The sequence below is a fragment of the Rhamphochromis longiceps genome, linkage group LG2 (assembly GCF_057381845.1).
Source record: "Rhamphochromis longiceps isolate RC_006_pf linkage group LG2, R_longiceps_female_GT1.1, whole genome shotgun sequence".
In the NCBI taxonomy this organism is placed as follows: domain Eukaryota; kingdom Metazoa; phylum Chordata; class Actinopteri; order Cichliformes; family Cichlidae; genus Rhamphochromis; species Rhamphochromis longiceps.
In genome coordinates this window covers 15,635,359-15,652,298 of record NC_140558.1, presented here as the reverse complement: position 1 = coordinate 15,652,298, position 16,940 = coordinate 15,635,359, and the positions used below count along the sequence as shown (strand labels likewise).

General features: G+C 42.3%; 1 protein-coding gene across 2 annotated transcripts; it reads right to left on the bottom strand.

The window, feature by feature from the left end:
- Window positions 1–10,473: 10,473 nt before the first annotated feature.
- Window positions 10,474–13,358, bottom strand: slitrk2 (SLIT and NTRK-like family, member 2). 2 transcript variants are annotated; one of them, XM_085381121.1, is made up of 2 exons: window positions 11,543–13,358; window positions 10,474–11,485 (listed from the first exon to the last, which is right to left on the bottom strand). In XM_085381121.1, the coding sequence occupies exons 1-2, from the start codon at window positions 13,285–13,287 to the stop codon at window positions 10,594–10,596; spliced, it is 2,637 nt and encodes an 878-aa protein (XP_085237247.1). In that variant the 5' UTR covers window positions 13,288–13,358; the 3' UTR covers window positions 10,474–10,593. The 2 variants fall into 2 exon arrangements, with proteins under 2 accessions (XP_085237247.1, XP_085237245.1); XM_085381119.1 differs by having other exon boundaries at window positions 10,474–13,358.
- Between the last annotated feature and the right edge of the window lie 3,582 nt (window positions 13,359–16,940).

Sequence of the window (16,940 nt, the reverse complement as noted above, 5' to 3'; positions counted from 1 at the left end):
GAAATTACAAAAGCAGGCTCGAGTCTGCTAACATTGAATATACAAGTGCCTGTTTAAGTTGCTAAGACTGAGCAATGTTAATGCTTTCTAAAGTAGTTAGTCTTGAGCACACATGTCACATTGCTTGCTTGAAGAAGTTCTTTTTCAAAACTGTTCACATTCACTACATACACACACCAGATGACAGTCATTAAAAAAGTCAGACAGGTCCTTCCACTGAATAAGAACTTATTTTAGGTTGATAAAGGTAATTTAGTCTTCCAGTTAACAGAGTGTTAGAGCATTTTAAATCTGTTGCTGACATTCCCAGATGACTGGATTACATGTGAATCTACTCACTTAAAAACAAAGTAACTGAGAAAAAATGAAGCAAAGACTGAGACCCCCTGAGTTAAGACAGAGCAACATTTTAGTGGCTTTCATGGAAGTGTTTTCTAAGACCGAGACTTGAACCGCAACAATAGTGTGCCTTTCAGATCTGAGCTGATTGAACCTGTTTGAAATGTTAAATGAGACCTGAGGCCAGATATGAAGTGGCTGCATTTTTACCCGACTTCAACATGCTGACTCAGTTTATCAAGCTGAACTAACAGATCTTCTATTGCTCACTGTGTCAATGGCATTTACTTGATTGATAATTCTTAACATCCATCCCATTTTAGTTTTTTTTCCATTGGACTCAAAGTAAAAATATCATATTGACAGTAGATAACAGAAAATGTTTTTTAAAAAAGTGCTTCCTGTATGTGTTCAGACAAGTCTTCCTGTCTGACCACCAGTGTTGGTCAAGTTACTTGAAAAAGTAATCAGTAACTAAGTACTGATTACTTCCCCCAAAAAGTAATCCCGTTACTTTACTGATTACTCATTTTCAAAAGTAATTAATTACTTAGTTACTTAGTTACTTTTTAAAAACACGATTTACAACCTGAAGAGGTGATAAAGCGATATATCTTTCAGCCCAATTCTACTTTTTCTACATAATCCATCATACAAAATGTAATCAAATGGAAAAGTCTCTTTTTAAAACTTGTTTTATTAGTTTTAATCTTTTAACTTTATGCATCAAGCAAAAATTTAATTATATGCAACTATTTTCTGCACATTCCAGCACATAAAATATTTTTTTTGTTTACACTCACTCTTTCAAATAGATGCAAGTAAAACACAGCAGAACATAAATAAAGTCAAAGACTAAGCGGTCCTGTTGCTCTATTTTCACCTGTAAAGCAGGACTGCGGTAGGCGGAGGTTTACCCTGGTGCAGGTGTGCAGCGGTCAGTGGAAGGATACGGCAGTGTCTCTGTGAGTTTCCCATTACGTCGTTGCGCTCTCGGTGCTTGCTTGGAAGTTTAGGGGGTTTTTTCGCTGTAAAAAGTAGTTTTCTTCCCACGCACAACGGACGCTAATGTTTTTGTCACTTTTTATGGAATCAAACTCAAAGTAAGGTCAGTACTTCCACGCTGCACGCTCATACTCTCTCCCACAATCGATATGTGATCCATTGTTGATCTGCACACAGCTGTTGTCACGAACGGCGCACTCGCTTACGTCACTGTCGTGAGACATTCTCGCAAAAAATCACGGTTTTAGTAACGCAGTAATGCAGCGTTCCTACAGGAAAGTAACGGTAATCTAATTACCGTTTTTGCAATAGTAATCCCTTACTTTACTCGTTACTCGAAAAAAGTAATCAGATTACAGGCAACGCGTTACAAGTAACGCGTTACTGCCCATCTCTGCTGACCACACTTTGTACTTAGGTTACTGGGAGTTAAAGGATTACCTTTGCTGAATATTTTTAGGAATATGATACAAAACACGTGGAATAATAACACTTATGTTATGTTTTACTTGGGCAAAACTGCAGTTGGGGTAAGTCATCAATGACTTACTCTAACACTGCAATTGAAAGATGCAACTTATGAACTTATTTTTATTAAATTGTCCTCCAAAGTTTTCACAAACTGACACACCTCAAAAACTATTCACATTTTTTTTTTTTTACCAGAGATCCCTTTTCACCTTCCTCTACAACAGAAAAATATGGTATGGTTTGGGTCAATACCAGTGATGATTTTGGCCTCTTCTGTCCCCTGATTGTAAATTCTTAGGAGAACATTTTTTTTTTAAAAACCCACAAATGTTATAATCTGATAACACGCAGTTTGATTTAGGAGTACTTAGATCTCATAAGGTTATTGTTTCAAATTTATTTAAGATAAATGGAAATCTATTAATACAATTTGACAAGTTTGACACATGCATGTTAGCACAGATCAATATGACCAGAAAAACACTATCAAATACAGTGGGGCAAAAAAGTATTTAGTCAGCCACCGATTGTGCAAGTTCCCCCACCTAAAATGATGACAGAGGTCAGTAATTTGCACCAGAGGTACACTTCAACTGTGAGAGACAGAATGTGAAAAAAAAATCCATGAATCCACATGGTAGGATTTGTAAAGAATTTATTCGTAAATCAGGGTGGAAAATAAGTATTTGGTCAATAACAAAAATACAACTCAATACTTTGTAACATAACCTTTGTTGGCAATAACAGAGGTCAAACGTTTACTATAGGTCTTTACCAGGTTTGCACACACAGTAGGTGGTTTTTTGGCCCATTCCTCCATGCAGATCTTCTCGAGAGCAGTGATGTTTTGGGGCTGTCGCCGAGCAACACGGACTTTCAACTCCCGCCACAGATTTTCTATGGGGTTGAGGTCTGGAGACTGGCTAGGCCACTCCAGGACTTTCAAATGCTTCTTACGGAGCCACTCCTTTGTTGCCCGGGCGGTGTGTTTTGGATCATTGTCATGTTTGAAGACCCAGCCTCGTTTCATCTTCAAAGTTCTCACTGATGGAAGGAGGTTTTGGCTCAAAATCTCACGATACATGGCCCCATTCATTCTGTCCTTAACACGGATCAGTCGTCCTGTCCCCTTGGCAGAAAAACAGCCCCATAGCATGATGTTTCCACCCCCATGCTTTACAGTAGGTATGGTGTTCTTGGGATGCAACTCAGTATTCTTCTTCCTCCAAACACGACGAGTTGAGTTTATACCAAAAAGTTCTACTTTGGTTTCATCTGACCACATGACATTGTCCCAATCCTCTGCTGTATCATCCATGTGCTCTCTGGCAAACTTCAGACGGGCCTGGACATGCACTGGCTTCAGCAGCGGAACACGTCTGGCACTGCGGGATTTGATTCCCTGCCGTTGTAGTGTGTTACTGATGGTGACCTTTGTTACTTTGGTCCCAGCTCTCTGCAGGTCATTCACCAGGTCCCTCCGTGTGGTTCTGGGATCTTTGCTCACCGTTCTCATGATCATTTTGACCCCACGGGATGAGATCTTGCGTGGAGCCCCAGATCGAGGGAGATTATCAGTGGTCTTGTATGTCTTCCATTTTCTGATGATTGCTCCCACAGTTGATTTTTTCACACCGAGCTGCTTGCCTATTGTAGATTCACTCTTCCCAGTCTGGTGCAGGTCTACAATACTTTTCCTGGTGTCCTTCGAAAGCTCTTTGGTCCTGGCCATGGCGGAGTTTGGAGTCTGACTGTTTGAGGCTGTGGACAGGTGTCTTTTATACAGATGATGAGTTCAAACAGGTGCCATTCATACAGGTAACGAGTGGGGGACAGAAAAGCTTCTTACAGAAGACGTTACAGGTCTGTGAGAGCCAGAGATTTTCCTTGTTTGAGGTGACCAAATACTTATTTTCCACCCTGATTTACGAATAAATTCTTTACAAATCCTACCATGTGAATTCATGGATTTTTTTTCACATTCTGTCTCTCACAGTTGAAGTGTACCTCTGGTGCAAATTACTGACCTCTGTCATCATTTTAAGTGGGGGAACTTCCACAATCGGTGGCTGACTAAATACTTTTTTGCCCCACTGTATATGAAGCAGCTTAATGCATCCCCTGCATGGCAAGGAATCTTTTTTCTATTGCTACATTAAGCTACAAAATTCTCACCTGATGTTACAAACTCCATAAGCTACAAATGTGTACCCCCTGTTTGTGGGGTTCATTAAGTGTACCTCAGAAGGTGCAAGACCAGTGGCAAGCCTTTGTACCTCAACAGGTAGAAAAGTATTAAAGTGTAAAACAGAAACAAACCCCGTGTAATGCGCTCACAAGCAAATCACAAAAATGCCCTGATTTCACATAAGTCCATGAGAAGCAGCAGAAAAATGGCACAGCAATCTTCCTGCTATCTGTGTCTCATCTGTAGTCCCAACTGAGGCACCTCTGAGCAGAGCTGGATCTATACTTCAGCTACAAATGCTTCAGGCTCAGCACTAATGTCGCTCTTTTACACATTTTAAAATGGAAGAGATTAAATAAATCACCTCCCCACTATCCACCTCACCTAAATATGACTCCCCGGTAACTTCAGAGCTCGAGGCATTGGGGAGGGCGACATTAAAAAAAAAAACAAGAAGTGAAACGATGGTACTGTAACTCAAATTAAGGCACAAATCTGTGAATGACAAATGACAGCAGAGGATAACGTGAACACTATTGAGTACAAGTAAAGTGGAATGGCTAAACAGACTGATGGAGAAGGGCTACACACACACACACACACACACACACACACACACACACACACACACACACACACACAGAGTAGGAAAACCAAATGGATTGCATTTACATACATATACTGTATGTGAAAGCAGAAGTCATGCACAAAAGTTGAGAAAAGGAAAAAAAAGTAAACACACACACACGTGTGCACACACAGATACAGAAAAGTCCCACTGAAATGCCTATTATAAATCAACTCAAAGCAGCAGCCCTTATGCTTCAAAGTCATCTCTGAATCGCTTATCCACTCATTGAGCCGCACTATAGGAATACCAATTTATAGTCTTCTATCATATCACTGAAAGAGACAAGGGGGCAGAGTGAGATGAGGGGCGAGAGAGGCAGGCAGACAGAGAGTGAGAGGCAGGGAGAGTGAGAGTGAGAATTTCAAATACCTGTTTATACATTTGAATTGCACAGAAACATAAAAAAAATTACTGATGTTCACTCCTGGCATATATGAATATATGAATACACTCTCTCTCTCTGTCTCTCACACACACACACACACACACACACACACACACACACACACACACACACACACACACACACACACACACACACACACAGTAGTCCCAGAGCTGCAAGATAAGAGAGGAGAGTGTTCTGGGGAAAAAGCTTCCTCATTGGTGTGCAAGGCTGCACATGTTCCAACCCTCCTTTCTATCCCCTCTGTGTGTGTGTGTGTGTGTGTGTGTGTGTGTGTGTGTGTGTGTGTGTGTGTGTGTGTGTATTTGCGTGTGTGTGTGTGTTCATGTCCGCGTGCTAGCATTCCCTCTCTTTCCTTCACAGCTACTAAAAAGACACAGAGGACCTATTGTGCCCAAGGAAGGAAAATCACTCCATTTTCAGAAAAGGAGAGGAATGAACAGCACTCCCTCTCTCTCCCTCTCTCTCCCTCTCTCTTGCTTCTCCCCTCCCATTCACGCGGCAGCTGAAATGGTGAAGCTTGTTAAAAAGGAAGCCCGCATGACAGCATTCACAGCTTTGCTTACCGCAGCATTCCCCTACCCTCTCGCACGCCGTGTGCCTTTGCACCAGAAACCGTGGATGAAAGCAACTCGATACGCTGTCTCAAAAAAGAAAAGTTAAGCGGCCATGAGCGAGAGAGGGAGGAAGAAGAAAGACAGGGGAACGGGTAGAGAAAATGTGAGGATTTGCAGTAAATGAGGTGTTTCAGTGGGAATAGCAGAACAACATTAAAAAGAGAGAGCTTTGTTTTATTATTATTACCTGTTCAGGGTTGCAGTGTGCTTGCTCAGGAACTGGCTGCAAACCATATTATTTCAAAACACTGCCTACTGAGAGAAAGTCAGGCTCCTGCCTGCTAATATTAGTTTACAAAACTAATACGGAAACTTTGCATTCCAATGGTCCAGTGATGTAAGTAGCTCAACTCTCATTGGACAAATAGATAATTATGGCCAGTTGATGTAATTCTCGTGTGTGAGTGTGTGAATGTTGGGTAAAAAGCACTTGTGTGAATGAGGCTTGAAATAAGAAAGTGCTTTGAGCGCTCAAATAAAGTAGAAAAGCACTATTTATGTACCAGTTCATTTACTTTTGCTGGGATAAATGTTGAACTATGATGATCTTGTTCTTTAGCCCAGGTATATTAACTCATATAGTAAATGACCATTTTTGGTTTTGGTTTTGGTATCATTATTTTGAAAGTTCAGTCACTGGTAACAAGCCAACCCAGGACTTTCTTGTCATTTTCCCAACTGGCAGGTTTATTGACCAGATTGCTGTTGTGGTAGTCCTAGATTTTATGCAGCTGTTTCTCCAATCAGTCTCTTTTTCTGCATCTGGATGAACTCAAACTCCACCAGCTTATGTTGATGGTGAACATCACGGTTATGCTCTGGAGGTTCAGGAGAGGACCAGGAGGGCCGAACCTGCAGGTCTGTGTGCGTCTGAGCAGAGCACTAATGTTCTGACAAAACTACTGTTGAAAGCTGCAGCCAGCTGATATTTGATTCATGGTCACATGTTTGAGTCCATTTGTGTAGCTACAAAGAGAATTGTTGTAAGAATTCATCCTATGCACAGGTTATAAAGACGCCTTACATCATTCAAAAGTCAACAGCACAGACCTGTGGAACTGGTGCCATACGAGGGCCAACAACTGATTGGTGAACAAAAAAGAAAGTGACATAGGTTCACCATAAAAATGAAGACATCAAGCATACAAGATTAGCAAAAAAAGAAAGTCCATAGTTCTGTCATTGAACGACTGGGAGATGTGGTAAAAAGATCTGAAAATCTGCTTTCCATTTGAAAGGTGTTTTTTTCTAAACTATAGTTTCTCATATGATTCAGTGCAACCAGATCATCTTGTAGCAAACCACAAAAGTTCAAAGCAGCACATGTAGCCGTACATATGCAATATGCACGGGTCGCCCAATGCCTTTAAGCTTAAGCAGACCTATTTTAGAGCAAGGATTTCTAACTGAATTAAAACAGACAAAAAAAAGAACACTGGAAAATACAACCGTTTCAATGAAATGGAGTATAAACGTACTCATCTCCTTGGCGTGAGACTCTCTGCAGGTCCTGGCCATCAGATTGGAACGAGGCCCTGTTACCGACAACATTTCAGCACCCTGGACAGCAACACAATAGCCTGGAGTTATCCAGCAGAGGCAGGAAAACAAGGACAAAAGACAGAGGAGGAGGTGAAGGAGGGCAGCAAGCCAGGGACATAAAAAAGGAAGAAGTGGGGGAAGAGAAGAATTCGGCTGCTGGAAGGCCATTCACAGAGAATACAAAGAGCCAATGTCAACTTGGGTAGGACTTGAAGAGCAGAAAACAGAATTAGCATTAGAGTGGCCTGCAGAGTTCATCCATGTCGCACGCCTGGGAACGAGAGGAGGACAGGCCAAAAAGTGTAGAGGGGGGATGACACAAACAGCAGTCATTTTCCAACAGCAGCTTGCTGTCATGGAAAATCAGACCTCTTAATGCTGTGCAGCACATTTTCTTTTACTGCTCCTCGAAATGGTACCCCCACCATGAGAACAATTCTACTCAATGCAAAGTTCACAAAGTAGCCAAGTAGAACCCAAATAGCTGGCATTACATGTGGAGAAATGTTGTCAGCTCTCTGCATACTGCAGCCTGCCCTCTATTTCAAGTTTCCTTTTACTGCTTACTCACAAGGGGCTACCTACTAGTTCTAATTGCAACATTAATGACAGTTCTTCTCTCCTGCAAGATTAAAATGCTTAAGAAGGAGCAGTTGTTAAAAGAAAAAGCCACATTCTCTATTTACATACCTCCCTCAAGTCCAGCTGGTTTCTTTTCTGACAGTACAAGCAGCACTTAAGAGATATTTGGACAAACCCTTGACCCTGCTGAAGAAAAAACTGAACCTTGTAGTGACCCACACTGGGGATGGATTTTCAAGGAAGTGTTGAATGGCTAAGTTAGCCACAAAGGAGGTCCCACCTTGCAAAAGGTTCTTAAAAATAACTTAAAAAGGCAGCTTTGCTAGACAACTACAAAACACTGACATCTGGTTAAACTCTTAACATCCACATGATTGCTGGTGACCTGTTGAGACCTGGAGCTGGTTTACATTGACTTCTTTATGTGCAAGTTTCACCTATTTGCAATACCCAAAAAGAAATTTCCTGACACAAGATGTATAAGGTCAAAATGTATGTAAGAGAATCAGAAGATAATGTCTTCTAAACTGCCAAGAATGCAGTCCAACCCTAACTCTACCCCTGTGATTTGCCAGCCACCAGGTGATGTTATGAGGCTATAAAGTGAAAAGATGTTTAGAAAAAGAAGTCATCAAGTATATTGAGTCACAAAGGGAAAATAGAGGTCGCCTTCTTCTGCCACATTGCTACAAATCCTGTCCACCAAGCCCTCGAAGTGCATGGATGTTTATTTTAGGGATAAATCTAGTCGTGACCTCTAAAGAAGCGCTCCTTTATGTCTAAATTTGGTTGAAAATCTTTTCTGCACATTAGAAAGAATTAAATAAAGGCTAAAGTTGGTTCAAAACTTAAAGTCTGAGAGATACGTGCATCACATGTTGGTGTTTCAAAAATACGAGCATGCGTCTCCAAACTAACATCATTAATATATATATTGAGTGAGACAGTCTCAAGCAAATTTTACCATGAAATAGAAAGAATCATTTATATGTAGATATATATATAACAATATTCTATTTTTTAAAGCACCATTAGTACTGGTTTGTACATGATGAGTAGCTGTATGATGATTGCCATCTCAAAGACAAACAAAGGTTGATCAAATGCTGCATTTGTTTGCTCTACAAACACAGAAAATATAGCTAGGTATGATCTAAAAGTCTAAACCATCATGTCTGTAGAAAATTTAACCCAGTTTTCCCCTGCTCTAAAATCTGCCTGGTGTGCAGTACATGGCTAATTTGACTATCCACTATTTCTTTTTCAAGCTTTAATCTACAGAAAACTTCCCCATAGACACAATTCAAGGTTGAAAGAATTGATCCAAGCTTTGTTTTACAATGACAACTTTTCTCATTTCACTTTTCAACCATATTCAGTTCTTCACCCCTCTGATATCAAGGTTATAATCCTGACTCTTTCAGTCAGGATTATAGTCTGACAGCCTTAGACATGATTAGCCATTTTTCCACTTCAGTACATCTGCAAGACAGCCAGCAAACCCGAACCCAGACCCAGAGCACTAAGAAACACATGTAGATCTTTGGGCTAAATCTGGTCAGACAGTCAAGAAAATAAAAATAAAAAAATGTCTTAGGGGTCCACTTGGACATGACTCGCCAACACCTCTGTAAACTCCCTGGACAAGCAAATGATGACTGAGCAGAAGCCGACATTTACTGACATCTGCTGCTTGGTAGGAATGCAGCAAATATCTTTCAGCTGCAGGAGAAAAGGAAAAAAAAGAAAAAAGAAATCTCGTCAATCATTAGAGGGCCCATCACATTTCATTACAGACAGAGTGAGTGCGAGAGGAGGAGGAGGAGCTGCAGGCAGGCTCTATTTTCATTTTCTCTGGCTGTAACCACACACACACACACACACACACACAGCAGTCGGCACAGCGTAACACCACATCCAAAAATAATCATGCACAGTGGAAACAAAATTCACTCCCAGCTCAGGATCTTGACAAAGTGCTTCAGTGAAAATTTAATTGCGCTGCTTTGCCGCACTGTATTGCTCACCTATAGCATACAATGTTGTCTAGAAGTTGTACAGCTCCAAAGACACATAGCAAAATAATATGGTCTTCCCTGGCAGGAACCAACATATAACTTCACACCCGGTCTCGAGTTCATTTTTTTCCTTTTTTTTCTTTTGAAACGGACAAATAAATCTTCTATTTTACATAAAGATTTCTTTAAAATACAGCACTTTGAAAAAGAAAAAAGGACATTTCCAGTTTGCAGAGAGCATCGTTGCTAAAATAGTTGAGTGCAAAGGCACTTTCTGGGATAAGTATTGTATGATTTCGCCATTTGTCGGGTGTTGAAAAGGTTTTCTTTGATGGTTTTAACACTCACCATTTATCTGTGTAGGCTAAAAAATATATACAGGAATGTCAGTCCTCTTCTACAAAGAATAACTCTTTTTGTCTTTGTCACTGGGAAAATAAAATACAGTTTTTGTACACAGTCCTGCCCATTTTGGATACCTGCTGTCATCAAAGTCTTTTTCTTTTCTTTTTTTAGAATTTCCTTTTTCCAAAAATGAAGAAATAATTTATACCTTCCAGAAGAAAAAAATAGACCTGCATAATAATATACTTCTTATATTTCTTTTATACATCTTGGAAAGAAAAAAGAGAGAGAAGAAAAGCAAGAGAGAGAGAAAAAAAGATCATCAGAGGCTTCAGTTCACTTCCAGTCTGTCATGTAGGATTGAACACAGATAGATAAGATAGATATATAGAGAGGGCTATTATTACAGTAACAGCGTGATTATTACGAATGCGGCCGTTGTCACTATCTTACAGTTGGCTCATGGCAGTCTGTTTCTCCAGAACCTCCAGGTAGTCGGGCTCTGCTTTTAGCTTTCCAGGGAGCAGGAGTGGGTGCTCATTTTTAGAAGGGTGTTCGGGCCCAAAGTATTTCCTCGGGGTGCCATACAACACAGTTTTGTTCACCCTGTCCTGGTTGCTGATGTGCCTCCGTGCTGTGGCAGCCTCATAAGGGGGCACGATGCAAGGTCTCTTAGGCAGAGTGCAAAAGTTGTAGGTGAATGGAGGGATGCCTGCCGTTGTGGGGAGTTCTTTGTTGGGCCTTTCCCCTAAGTTCTGATACAACATCTCAGGAGGCTCCGGGGTGACCAAGCCACATGACGTTGGAGATTTATCCATAAAATCCACTGTGCTGATGGTGTAGGCCCCTGGGCTGCGGTGAAGGATGTCGTCCTTCTTTGTGTCCAGAGGCCCAAAGCTGAGCTCCTTCAGGTTGCGGTAATAAGCCACCTGTTCACCATCCTTCTGCATGTAAATGGGGTTTTGGCACATGGAGCCCACGGGTGGGGGAATGTAGTTATAAACGTGGCTTTCAGAGCTTTTGTCTTGGGTTGGTTCAGGAGCGTAGGAGCCATACTGCACTTGGAAAGAGTTGAGATCTAAGTTGTTAGCACCTGTGGGGATGTGTTCGACCCCTTTGCGCCGTTTTAGAACAAAAACAAAGAGGCCAGCGCCAAAGCAGACCGACAAGATGAAAACCACAAGGAGCCCAAGTATGAGGACTGAAAGGGGGACCTCGGGGTGTAACTCAGGGGTGTGGAGGCGGGATTCAGTGGGGCTGACTGAGCTGAAAGAAGAAGACGGGGAAGAAGTGGGAGAAGAAGAAGAGGAAGAGGGGGTGGGGGCTTCAGTGTGAGGGCTGCTTAATGTGGGAGCTTTCGTAGGGGGTGCCTGCTGCAGTGGGGGCACCTCGCTGGGCTCAGGGCAGATGGCCTCATTGCGAAGGGAGCGCAGTAGGCGCCCCGCATGCTTCGAGGGGGAATCACAGGTTATTTCATTAACCACCACGCTGGTACTGGACAGCTCCATCCAGTTTTTGAGGGCGACGATGTCACAGGTGCAGTCCCAGGGGTTCTCCTGCAGGTCGATCTGAATGAATGCAGACAGCTGGTCTAGAACACCGCGAACTGGAAGGTAGGAGAAATGATTATTCCGCAGGTTGAGTCTTGTTAGCATGGTGCCCCCGAACACATTGTCAGGGAGGGATCGCAGCAGGTTGTTGTTGAGAAACAGCAGCTGAAGGTTGTGAAGTGAGTTAAATGTTTGTGGTAAAATTTCCTTGATGATGTTATATTCCAAATAGAGATACTGGAGAGACTGCAGACCAGCAAAGAGAGACTGAGAGAGTGATTCAATATAATTCCCATTCAGATATAACCGTCTGAGGTTTGTGAGATTCTCAAAAGCTCCTTCTTGAATCACTGCTATCCTGTTATTCCCTAAATGCAGCAGCTCCAGCGAGCTGTACTCAGTCAGATCAGTTCTGTAAATCATTTGTAAATAGTTACCAGTGAGGTGGAGTTTCTTTGGGTAGGAGGGCTTGGGGTGAAGCTCAGTAATGTTGTGTAACTTCCGCTCTTGGCAATTGATGTTCAGTCCACTCTCTGGATTTTGTGACGTGCAAACGCACACACTGGGACACAGCATGGGCACAGGGGAGCGTGTTTGGTAAACCATTATGGGCCCAAAGACGTGTTTGTCCTTTGAGAGGCGAGGGGTGGGTCTGTAGCGCATTTTGGGAGGGCGAGAAGCTTTTGGGGCTCGGGTGGGGGTGTTAATACCAGGGTGGTAGGTCGGGGCCAGGGCCCCTGGAAAATGAGAGTCGGAGGCAGGGTGAACACGCTCCCCTGCGTTCCTGCGGGGGCACAGATCCTGCTTTATGAGCTGTGTGATGTCTTTGCCGTGCAGCCTGAATGGCGTCTCACACACTATGTCCCCCACAAACACAGAGATGGTGTCCAGCCAGGATTTGAGGGGGATTAGATCACAGGTGCAGTTCCACGGGTTCTCCTCTAGCTGAATCTCCATGATGCCACCTATGTGCTCCAGGACCCCCGCAAAGGGCAGCATCTTCAGTCGGTTACCACGTAAATCCAAATGCGTGAGGAGCACAAAGCGGAAGATATTAGGAGGCAGAGACAACAGCAGGTTGTCGTTGAGGATCAACACTTTGAGCTTGTTCAGTTTACTGAAAGCGCCAGGCTCGATGGCACTGATATAATTATAATCTGCCTGTAAATACTCCAAACTCTCCAATCCTGTAAACGTGTCCTCTTTAATCACCTCCAAGTTATTGTTGTTCAAGTGGAGCCGCTTCAGGAAGCGGAGCCCGTTAAAAGCACCCGGTCGGATCTCCTGCAAGCCATTATTTCCAAGATGCAGCGAGGTGACATTGCCGTAATTGACGAACTCATTTGCGCTGAGCCGTGACAGGAAGTTTCCGTTCAGAAAAAGCTGGGAGATTTTATTGGGAGGCGCCTGAAACTGGCTGACGGTGGTAAATCCTTTATTCTCGCAGTTGATGTTCAGGATGTTCTCTCGCTCTTCGCAGACGCAGCGCGTCTTGCAGATATCTTTGGAGGCTGAAGTTTTGCGGCTCTCCGTTTCGGACGGTGACAGGCTGGTGACCGTGAGGACGCTCAGCAAGAGGATGCCGCTCAGCATTTTTACAGCCAGGAAAGGTCGCTGAAATATAGATCCAGCATTTAAGTTTGCTGCACGAGCCTGGGATGGAAGATATGGGGGTGGGAAAAAAAAGAAAAAAAACTGGGAGTGAGTCCTCACTGTAGGGAGAGAGGGGAGAAAAAAGGAGGTAGAGGCGCTCACACGGACACAAACAGGCGCTCATACAAGCTCAGAGGCGCGCGGGGGGAAAAGGCGCACCGCCGTTATTTGGTATAAAAAATGGGACCGTGACGCACAGGGGATGCGCAAATCTTTCCATTGACCTTCACAATGATTTCCAAAAACTGTTTTAAATCCCTCACAAATGTAATCTATCCTTGACAAGCAAAAGATACAAACCACCGCGAATCGCCGGGATCCTGCTTGTTGGATGAACTTGGCACATTGTCAGAGGCAGAGAAAAAAAAGCCGCTTACTGCAACCCTCTTTTTCCTTCAAGAGAGCTCCGATTTATTCAGCGGTTTCACGCAGATCAGCAGCAGCTGCAGCCAAATATTCACAGGGAGACAGTGGCCGCGAAACGCTGCCTCGTTTCCACTCCACGCAGAAGAGGCGCTCCATTATAGTCCAGGCAGGAAAAAGCACTTAAAAAAAAAGATCCATAAAAATTGCGCAAAGATGCACCATGACGCACTACTGGCCGTCCTTATAACCTTCTTTCTTTTTCTTCGTTTTCCCTTTTAAAGAAAAGAGGAGGGCAAAAGTGAGTTCGCAGAAAGAAAACAGGAGAAAAAGCAGCGCTGTGATTGAAAGAGAAGTACAGGAGAGAAATATTCCCGGAGCTGAGACATAACTACAGCCTGTGCTGTCCTCCTCCTCCGCTCCGCACACTGAGAGCAGCACTGAGCGTCTGCTGCTGCTGCTGCCCGACTGCGTTCGTGTGTGTTTGAGAGAGAGAGGAAGGAACCCATGGGGCCGTTACGTCACCTACACAGTCAACACACACACACACGGGCTGAGAAGGAAACCAGCAGCCCGCAAAACGATACGTCTTTTTTATTGACTCCGACCGCATAGCAAACTTATCTTTTCCCAAAGTGAATGCGAATTCTACTCCTGTCTCTGCAAACAAGGAGAAAATTTTAGCTAGAAATAAGGGATGCTATAAGTTTATCAGTGTGTGTGTGGTTTTAGAAATGGAAGTTGGGGGGGTCTGCTCTCTAAAGCTTAAGATTACTTTTCAAAGTAAGTTCAAACTGGAAGCTGTTACACAATATCACTTAAAAGCCACAATTGTAACAATTTAAAGTGCATTCAGCACATTCTTACCCATACTGCAGAAAATACAAATGCAATGATGGTGTATTGCATTTGTAATACACGGTGTAATACGGTGTACACTTTTTGCACGTTTTGCAGGTGCAAAACGTGCAAAAAGTGTAAATGGAGTAATACAGAAACTGAATTACAGAAATCATTTTGTCTATCGCGAGAAGATTCGTTTGTAGCTTTCTTTTTTGAAGATATGTATATGTTACCCATGACACCACTAGGAGGCAGGAAAGGCCTCTTTACAATCTCCATGTGTCTCATGATTTTCTCACTGTTACTTTTCTTTTGTCGCATGTCGCTTTCATGTTCACACACCCCTTTACTGTACAGAGATGCTATTAATGTCAGGAAGAAGTAAACTCAGATAAAAATTGAAATTATTCAAATTAACAGAGCCCATTAGAGATTAATATAAAACATTTAAAGGAACAATTTTTAATCAGAGTACAGCGTCAAGCAAGTGAAACTTCTGGGATATTGATCTGTTCAGTTATATCATAGAGGGACTATTAATCAGTTTCAGTTGCTTTGGTGTTAATGAAATTAACACCAATTAACATAAAATAAACTTAACGAACAACTGCCAAAACAGGAATGCTTTTACAGGTGGGGACCACTGCCGTTCTTTATTCCCCTTCTTTTCTGACAGTTTTTTTTTTAACTCTGGGAGTGCTGAACATGGCCATAGAATGTCCTTAACCCATCAGCAGGACCTTTGTCTGCTCCTTTGTTTCATTTTTATTCATCCTGTTCCTGTTGGCACAGACTTCCCGAGAGCCCTAGGTCTCCCAGTGGGCCCTGTACTCACTGCCTGGCATTGTGGAGTCTGACTGGCATTTGCCATAGAATACCTGAATTGGCAAGTCCACCACTGGAGTCCTGTGCTTTTCATACATGAGAGCAGGTTTACCCTGAGCACATGTGATAGATGTGAAATGTTTTCGAAAAGCCATGGAGAAGGTTATGCTGCCTTTAATATCATGCACCATGTCTGGTTTCGTGGTTGGTCAGGGATGGTCTGGGGAGGCATATCCATGAAGGGATGCACAGACCTCTGTACACTGTTAAAAAAAAACATCTTAAAACAACGGTAATATTCCGGCAACTGGGGCGCCAAAATACGACCGTGAAATAACAGAAAATAACTGTCCCATAAAAATAAGGTTATTTCCAGTAATGAAAATACAATTAGTTGCACTAATTTGACATGGGATCTCGCCTTTTTCAAGTGCCGCTAAACATTAAATCGGGAACATGTTAATGTGATTAAACAATGAAACCACCTATAAATAGGAAAAAAAAACATCTTAAAAAAACGGTAATATTCCGGCAGCTGGGGCGCCAAAAATACGACTGTAAAATAACAGAAAATAACTGTCCCATAAAAATACGGTATTTTCAGTAATGAAAACAGAGTTTGTTGCGCTAATTTGACATGGGATTCTGCCTTTTCCAAGTGCTTTTAGACATTAAATTAGGAACATTTTTACGCGATCAAACAATGAAATTACCTATAAACAAGGTCACTGAATGTGGAAATATGAATCATAATACGTAAATGTACAGAATATACAGTTAACAGTTGGTTTACGTAATAATTGATTGCATGCCCTGGGACAGACTGACAGAGACGAGGCTGCCATATCGCACCATCGGCCCCTTTGGCTATCACTAGTAGGCGGTAGGTGAAGAGTCTTGACCATGGACACAACGACGGAGAGTGTCGGAGCCAGGGCGCGAACCGGCAATCTTCTGATCACAAGGCAAAATGCCAACTCATGAGCCACGAACGGCCTAACTAGCAGCGACAATAATACTTATGTGATGTAACACAAGCTTATAGGGATCATGTTATATACTTTTCCATAGCATTACATTTGAATTCAACAGTTCAATCTTTCAAATAACGGACAGATATTTGTGAAATCATGATACATTTGTGAATGTATTTTAACAATCTAAATATGCATATGTACAGACAGATACATTTAATAATCATGACAATTATGTTGTATTACATTGATTACATTACAGTGATTTAACGTTAATTTACATTCAAAATGTGAAGTCAAAGTCTATTTACGTAACTTTAATGATATTCTAGAAGAACAGAACATTACTGTGAAATGCACAGTAAAATACCTTCATATTAGGGTTTTTTCCTACGGTCGCAGCCATACCCGCGACCTTGTTGTTAGTTCACATTCATTGGCCGATGCGTAGCGTCATGTTATTTATATTAATTGCAATTCCTACCTCTACATTTCTTTTTCAAATTATGTAATTAGCACAGCGTGTCCGAGCAATGTTTTACATTGTGGCATGCAGAGAAATCTTAACAAAGAAGCTCACAGAGAGAG

Coding starts and splice junctions, on each gene's coding strand:
- slitrk2 (XM_085381119.1), bottom strand. CDS start 13,287: ATGCTGAGCGGCATCCTCTTGCTGAGCGTCCTCACGGTCACCAGCCTG.